General features: G+C 36.3%; 1 protein-coding gene across 1 annotated transcript; it reads right to left on the reverse strand.

The window, feature by feature from the left end:
- Positions 1–1,184: 1,184 nt before the first annotated feature.
- On the reverse strand, positions 1,185–2,294 carry LOC143591109 (CEN-like protein 1). Its single transcript, XM_077071418.1, has 3 exons — positions 1,624–2,294; positions 1,440–1,501; positions 1,185–1,344 (listed from the first exon to the last, which is right to left on the reverse strand). The coding sequence occupies exons 1-3, from the start codon at positions 1,807–1,809 to the stop codon at positions 1,257–1,259; spliced, it is 336 nt and encodes a 111-aa protein (XP_076927533.1). The 5' UTR covers positions 1,810–2,294; the 3' UTR covers positions 1,185–1,256.
- Between the last annotated feature and the right edge of the window lie 6,568 nt (positions 2,295–8,862).

The raw sequence follows: 8,862 nt of genomic DNA on the forward strand, positions 1-8,862 counted from the left end.
TAGCTGGGCTAGGCCCATTAGGGTACCATGATGGTGGCCATGAGGCTCCCTATATAAGGAGGTCTCCACCTCCTTATTAAGGGTTGGTTGTTGCTCTCAATAAGGGCCACCATTATACTATTTTTGTGTCTGTAAACAAGAGATCCTCGAGATTTCTTAGCAGTCACCTCCACACCCCCGAAAAGCCATTGCAGGTCTCAAGCAATCGGAGAAGAAGATCAAGTCGTGGTTCGTTCATCTCGAAAATCCGTGGGAACATCGTCATGCTCACGCATATCACATCTGCGCGTGGCGCAGATGACATGCTCACGCATCACATATGCTCACGCATATCACATCTGCGCATGAAACATCTGCGCGTGGCGCATATCACATACGCACACAACCAACCCCGTCCTTATCCAAATCAGGATAAGGACAACCATGATTGTACTCATCAGACAACCTTCCAGAAGATATCTTTTAAGGAATAAAAAATGTGCTGATGTTGACGGCTGCCAATGAAGGGTGGACAACTCAGCAAAACAACACACCGCCATCATACTTGCGGATCACCACTACGCAGTCACGTCACAAAAGAACACTGCGCCACACGTGTGGGCGCCGTCGCGGAACAACACCGTGTCATTATGGATGGGCGCCTCCAAAAATTTGGATTCTTGCATCCGCGGATCCTCACTCCGCATCCATGCATGCGCGCCCGCGGAAACCACCATGTGAGTTCAAAAGACGATTCCATGCTTTTGGTTTTACGTAGAAGACTCCAACGCCATGCATGTGCACGCAACCCTCTACCATGCTTGTGCACAACTCGCCGCCATGCATGCGCGCTCAACTCTTCGCCATGCATGCGCACTCAACTCTCCGCCATGCATGCGCGCTCAACTTTCAGCCGCCATGCATACGTGACCTTGGATCACCACTCCGCCTCCATGCATGCGCGCACCGCAGATCAACGCTCCGTTAGACGAACACCGATCATCGCGGATCATTACGAACGCCGCGGGTCACCTATAAACCCATACGGCTACACGCCATATTTAAAGGTTGGGAATCCTCATAAACCCATACGGCTACGCGCCAAACTTAAAGGTTGGGAATCCTCATAAACCCATTGGCCACACGCCAAACTAAAAGGTTGGGAATCCTCATTTCATGTTTCGACAGTAACAAAACAATATTCTATCATTTTCGCACCAAAAGAAAGTAGAAACCCTTATTATGTTTACACGGTGTACGTTTAGCCAACCCCTTTATTAATTATTATTATTAATATTGGTTAATGCATTATATATTGACATACCAAAAGTTGCATCAGTTGTACCAGGAATGTCTGTGACAATCCTGTAACATAGAGTTTCATTAGTTGCATGCACTTAGAGTACTCTTGGAGCATCCATCTAGATATATTTTATTAATGGTATAGTGACAAAACTTACCAATGAAGATGTTCTCTCAAGTAGGGATCACTTGGACTTGGAGCATCCGGGTCTGTCATGACCTTCAAGTAAAATTAAGTGGATACATGCATACATAGCAAAGGTTAGTACATGAATATATGTAGATATTAATTTCTGAATGTAATTATAAGTTATTAAAAATATGATATACAGAACTAATTACAATAGTATAAGATGATCTCATGTCAACACCACCAGTATGAACTTGAGGCCTAGAGGCTATGATATTAGACTTGAGTTCATGGCCGTTAAAGACCGCATGATAGGAATTATAGGCTACTTCCATCGTTACACTCGGTGTGAATTGGTCGACAACATCTCCTATTACCCTCCCTACTGCAAGTGACATGCTGATATACTCAGGAATTGAGTTTAACTGAGAAGTCAAATATGATTTTGTTCGTAAAGAAACAAGATGTAAGGTGGCCTTTTATAGACACAAAAAGTGTGCAAGTGCATATGCATATGCATATGCATAATATGGTGGGCTAATCTTAAGAGCTAAAAAGATTCATTCATATATTCAAGTTTGTATGGATCATAACTTTTTCTACCAAATCAGGAATTGAGGTTATGATGCATGAAGAATAAAGGTATTGCCTTTTCTTTAGCCACTACACTTTTCCACCTTCAAAATATACTCCCTTACGTTTTAGGTGAATTAGAATTCGACTTTTAGCATTGAAGTTTTAGTGTTAACGATCAAGAATTACTGGCCGCATACTTTATTCAACTTCTATATGGATGATAGTTAAAGTATGCTTATAAGGCTTGTTAAAAAGAAATTTAAGAAACCTTCTTTGCTTAATTGATTTCACCCTAAATATATCCCAGTTTTGATAGTTATAATAGTTATGTAATTTTTTTTGGGTGAATATAATTCACATGTAAGTGTTTTATGATGTTAATTAAAAAGATTAAATAAATGAGAATAGTTGCCGTTCGAAAAAATAAATAAACAAGAATGGTACAGTGTTAGAATTAAAAGGATGTAAGTTAAAATGTTCTTTTTTTTATGAGCAATACCCTATAGACATGTTACTACATATGTCACTGATTAAATAATAACACATGATTTGGAGATATGTGTGAATATGTATATATGTCGTATATGTATATACGACGTATATTTTTAACTCAATGATCAGCTTAACACAAATTATTGTGTATATTAACAATACGAGACACAATAATCGTGTATTCACCTTAACTCAAGTATCCGTCTTTATTACATGAAACGCCTACTTAAAGTCACATCAAGCACGAAACAACTCAGCTTGCTTGTCACTTCACATTGCATATCATATGAAATCCAGTTAATCCACTAGCCTGACTCGTATTCCCCGTACTATTTATGCATCTAGCTATTGGTGTTACTATTTAATGCATGAATTTGAGACATAACCACGTCTATAAACTAATTTCATAACTCATATAAACATATACATTAAATTAGGATATCAATATGAATCAATAGTATTCTATAAATGACATATGATCCAAGTATATATTTCTCTTTAAAATCACAAGATGATCAACAATTATATTTGGTTCTTAAGACCAAATATGTCAGAATACGAATGACGAGACTTCATAGCTACATGTTTTCATGAAATCTGAGTATCTGACCATTAACGGGTAGGACAGTAGGACACACATCTTGTTTTTTGCTCTTTTTGCAAATGCTTGAATGTGTGAATCTTCATTTTAATAAACTCAAATTGCTTAGGGTGGAGGGAATGCTTTTTTCATACCTTCCATCCGATCCCATCGCTAATCCCATGGAACACATATTTCTCATAACTAAACTATTTTTCAGTTAGTTAATTAAAACAATCAAAGCTAATATTAATCAAATAAATAACAATAATGCATTTTACAATTAAATACATTTATAAAAATGTAGGTTTAATTAAGTGAAAAGGTGTCTAAAAAATTATATCTAAGTTAATGAATAATACATATGTATACTTACTATTGAAAAAGCATAAACCTGTAAATTGAATATGTATTTTACCATTAGTTACAAGACTGAAAACGAAATTGTGAAATTTACCTTTCTTTTTCATTAACCATAAGAAACACTAAAACCTACACGTACTTTTTCACTAGGTTTTTTGTTTCATAAAAAACTAAATTAAAAAAATTGTAACATCTATTGTACATCACGTATTAAGTGTTGTACCAGGTTAAATGCGCATCAATAATCATTTGAGATGTACTCCCAGACCGGGGCTCAAAATTTGCAACTATAGAGGAGGGAGGCACGTACCGGTACTATCCATGTCGCGCCCCTACTTATTTTCCTTTTCAACTTCGTCCAGAAATAGCAACTAGCTCATGCCAACTAGCATCGGCCACCAAGGTTATGCATTTTCATCATTTTACACCATCAATGTTGTTTACACCTCCTCATCTTTGAACATGTTGATAATGTCTAGTTATTGTTTTGTCTTTTTAAATTAGCGATCGATTTTAACAATAAATACATCATTATTTTTTTTAGCATTATTAAAAAAAATAATAATACATCATTAGTAGCCTCTCATTTTTTTTAAAGAGTGGGAGTTAGGGAGGTGACAAGAAGCAATCACAACAATAGAGTTTCTACCTTGTAAAAATAGGCTAGGACAAACACCTGGTGATAATAAACGCTCCTAATAAAGTGCTTTTGATCTTTTTCTTGAATACCTATTTGTTTAGGTAAAACTTGTAATACATTTGAGACATGTTATGGCATCAAGGTGTGATTCTTTTCTTAAACCAATCTACAACTAATAAGATGGTAACATATTTAACACACCTTATATTATACATAGCGCGAGGATGCTTGACCTTAAAAAGCATGTCAACATTAGCAAAATGTTGTCATTGCCAACTTAGAAAGTCATTTAAAATCGAAGGTGTACGTTATACAACAAACTTAACTTAAGACATGATTGATTTGTTATGTAACGTTTGATATATTTTATCTTTATTTTCATTCAAATTCATCCGTTTTACCTTTAAATTGAATAAAACATAAGTTTTATGCATATTTATTGTTGATTATAATATTATTAAGTATCCTAACATTAGCATGTATCACTTTCTAAATTTTACAACCAAAATGTATATTACGCGAGCCAAAGTTTATACGATAATATGGTTTGACTATGATCTCTCAAAAAGTAATTCTGTTAGGACATAAGATTGATGTACAAGTCAAAGTTAATACAGGTTCATTATGTCAAGTAAAATCTGAACATATACATAACTAGTTACCTATACAACAAATATATCATGTCCCATGAAAATATCTAAAAATATCTAGGGTTGAGGGTTCGTAAAATGTAACATATGGTCGAAATAGATCGACATGGAAAGTGGGTAAGCTTTGCATAGAAAGCATATACAAATATGTCTCTCTCTGGGATTCTTTAGAGCCAAGTAGAGTGGTTGTAGTTTATTCTAGACGCTATATTAAATGAATCAACAATAATACAATATAATGCATGGTAGATTGGTAGCTGGTCCATCATCATCACTTTTGTCCTAGTCTTTTTCCCACAAACAATTGTGACAAGTGTCCAAACTCGCACCTTACCTTTACCAAACCAAAATTCTGAAAACCGAATGGATTGCAATCTCAGATCAGTGGATAAAATCTTGATTTCGAAAACGACAAGACATGTCATATATTATTATAGAGGTGCACAAATCGGGTTCAACTGGAAAACCCGAACCGGTTCGAAACCGGTTTTTTCACACCGGGTTGTAAAATGGCACCGGTTCCAATCAAGAACCGGTTCGGTTCCCTACCCGAACCGATGCCCAGATATGCTAACTTTTAAGAACCGGGTAGGGTATGAACCGGAACCGGTTTTTACGTAAAAACCGGTTCCACCGTTTTTTTTTTGAAATTTAAATATCATAGCCGTTAGGAACCGGTTCCAACGGCTATATATCCGTTTTTGACCGTTGGAACTGGTTTTTTAACTATAAATAGGTTATTTTTTTACTCTAAATAGCAAGGTTTGTTTGTGTACTTGTTAAACCACTTCCAAAACTATAAAACACACTCCAAACCATAATTAACCTTAAACCGACAACAAATGGCAACTAATGATGACGTTGTTATGGTGATCGAAACAACAAGATGCCCCGATGTTTGGGTTCATTATGATTTGTGTCTCATGACCGACTCACATGTGTTGGGACGTTGCAAATATTGCTCGAAGTTTCTTAAAGCAGGGTCCAACTCGACATTACGAAAACATACGAATAAGTATTGTCGAGAGAAAAGAAGTTTGGAAGCTAAAAAAACGGAAGTGGGAGAGTCGTCCGGCTCTACAACCCAAAAATAAATATTCCCGGATTAAAACGACGGACTTTGTTTTTTATGTTTTAGTTGTTATGTTTAGTATCGTTTATGTTTTAATAATGTTTGTAATAGTTATTTTTTAAATAAATAAAATGTTCGTCGTTATTAAAAAAGTAACAAAAATTAATCATGAATAACAAAAGTAATTATAATAAAACAAATCAAAACTAAATATTAGTTGAACAAGTTACAAATAATTTTACCAAAACAAATAATTACAACTCTTCTTCGTCTTCATTCTCGTCTTCACCCTCGTCTTCGTTATCGGAAGAAACCCCGTCCTCCGCCTCCTCATCATGAATATGACGCTCTATTGGTATTTCGTCTTCAAAGTTCGCCTTGTGTTTTACACGATCCACCGCATCCAAATGGTCCTTTAGGCAAATGCAAACCTCTAGAGACTCGGGAGTTAGTTTTGTTCTTCGCATAGATAACAGCCTCCCACTAAGAGAAAAAACCGATTCGGAAGCAACCGTTGAGGCTTGTACGGCAAGCAAATCACGAGCCATGGCGGATAGAATGGGAAATTCGTTTTGTTTACCTTTCCACCAAGCCAACAAATCAATATTGCGAATTTCGTCGACCGTTGCGCCCTCAACATAGTTTGCTCCACTATATCGACCAAGTTCGCTACTTGGTGTGTTTCCTCTTTGCCTCTTAGATGCCGATTCACGAATCCCATTCATCAAGTTTATAAGTGGGTCATTGCACGGCCTACTAGTTGTTGTTTTTTTCACAAAAGACGATCTCGTGCTTGGACCATACATTTGAAAATAATGGTCATAAAGGTCTTTAAGGTTTTTGTTGAACTTGTCCTTCGCTTCCGTCGACAACTTCGGGTCAATCTCGTGCATACCTAAGTTGTCGAATATTTCCTCAATCGTTGTTTCAACCCCATTAACATTCCAATAGGGGTTTAATGTGGCGGCACAAGTAAAGACCGGCGGTATGTTTTCAAAATATTTTATGAACTTTTCTTTCATCACCGCAACAATATTTTCGAAGAGTTTGTTCTTCTCCGCAAAGCTTTTAAAAACACAAGACATATAGTACAATTCTTGCAAAACCCAACAACTAGTAGGGTAATAGACTCCCGTTAATTTTGTTGTTGACTTTTTGAACACGTCAAGATACTCTAACAAATAACCGACTTGGACCCAAACACTTTCCGGAAACATATCGGCCCCGCGTTCTTCAACAAGATTGTTATGAAAAGCTTGTAAAGTTTGGCGTTGGGCAAAAGCACACTTTAACATATGACAAGTTGAGTTCCAACGGGTTGGAACGTCCCAATTCGGCTCCAAATACTTTCTTTCAACCGACTTGCAATAGTTCTTATATTCAATATGTCTTCTTTTACCACTTTTGAAGACATCTTGTAACATAAGTCTAAAGTATTTTAAATCATCACAAATGTTTTCATTGTCAAGACCTATTTGAACAACCAAGTTGATGATATGTGCAACACATCGGACATGAAAAAAATCCCCGAAACAAGGTGGTGAATATTTAATGATAAATTTTTCAGCCGCCTTAGTATTGTTTGAAGCGTTGTTAAACGAAATCGAAAATATTTTATTTCTAAAGTTGTAAGTCGTTATAACTTCATCAAGTAATTCAAACAATATTTCGGCGGTATGTGGGAACGGGAAGTTTTCAAAAGCGATGGTGCGTTTCATCAATTGCCATGTCACCGGATCAACCCAATGAGCGGTGACACATATATATGATTCGGGCAACCCGTGTGGTGCCGACCAAACATCGGTAGTTAAACTAACCATGGCTTCTAAAGAATGAAAAGACTCGATTAACTCTTTTTTAGCACACTCCCACAACCTGATACAATGACGTCTTAAGGTAGTACGACTTACATGTGTGTATCTCGGTTGTAGAGTTTCGCGAATCAACGACGTCAACTCCGGGTCATCAAAGTGGTTAAACGGCAAACCTCGTTGAATAACGAACTTTGACATTCTATCTTGAACTTGAGTCGTGTTGTAACGAAATAGTGTACCATCTTTACCCAAGTCAATTTGATCGGTCGCGCCAATCCCTTTCAACGCCTTGCAATATGGCTTCTAGATGTGCTTTCTCAAAGTAGAGTTGGAATCGTGCTTTAATATTGAACCACATAGTTTGCAACGAGCCTTTTGATAACCTTCGTCATCCACAATCAAATCCCAATTCTTCCATATGTCTTGGTTGCGGTTATGGTTGACTACCATAACAACCCTTGGGTCCTCCGTAAGAGGAACGGGGGCAACAAAAGTCAATTTTTTTTCGTTTGATTTACTACACAAAAGTCAAGCTCATTTCATGAGCCCAGTCCGAGTCCATTGATGGTTGGGCCAAGGCCTGTTGAACTTGTTTGAACATTCAAATCCCAGTAGTCACGTTTTAATAAAACCTTTTGGGCTAGGTTATACTATGAAGAAAAAATAGAAGAGATAAATTGTGTAGATGATAAGTGAATTGTCACAAGAAGCCCATGAACTTCTTTCTATTTTCATTGTTTTTATGAAGTCCATTTTTTTCCATCAGTTTAGGTGGCGTGTGATTTGTAATTGAGTATGCTTTTAATAAAGATTGGTGAAAAGAGATGAATATTTTATTTGAGTGCTACATTAAAAATAAATTATTTTTTATAAAAAAAAGGTAAAAAATCCAATGAGTATTCATGGTAAGTTTGTGGAGGTTCATACAACATAAAAAAAAATTTTTATCCCCTGATAGCATATATATAATTGTTTTCTTTTGTGTAAATTAATCAACAAGGCTCATTGGTACACGTTGTTGCATCCCAATCTAAGACGAAAATGTCGGGTCATGAGCCGATTACTTACAGCTCTCAAGGTACTATCAGTCTTGTTATCATGCAATAATTAAAAAATGACAATATCTATTAAATTTAATTAATTATTCAAATAAATCAAACGCAAAATGCATAATTCATGTAAACAAAATAATTCAAAATCTAAATTTCACTAAGTCTTGATTTAGCCTTGATAATATCTCTTCTAACATAAGCAATCCTAAATC

The sequence above is a fragment of the Bidens hawaiensis genome, unplaced genomic scaffold (genome assembly GCF_021521415.1).
Source record: "Bidens hawaiensis isolate Kalapana, Puna unplaced genomic scaffold, B.hawaiensis_p1.1 tig00001685_1, whole genome shotgun sequence".
In the NCBI taxonomy this organism is placed as follows: Eukaryota; Viridiplantae; Streptophyta; class Magnoliopsida; order Asterales; family Asteraceae; genus Bidens; species Bidens hawaiensis.

Excerpts from the sequence above, each read along its gene's own strand:
- LOC143591109 (XM_077071418.1), bottom strand. The coding sequence starts at position 1,809 with ATGTCACTTGCAGTAGGGAGGGTAATAGGAGATGTTGTCGACCAATTC. Across the intron at positions 1,502-1,623 it reads TGAGATCATCTTATACTATT|GTCATGACAGACCCGGATGC; the intron begins GTAATTAGTTCT and ends TTTTACTTGAAG. Across the intron at positions 1,345-1,439 it reads TTGAGAGAACATCTTCATTG|GATTGTCACAGACATTCCTG; the intron begins GTAAGTTTTGTC and ends TCTATGTTACAG.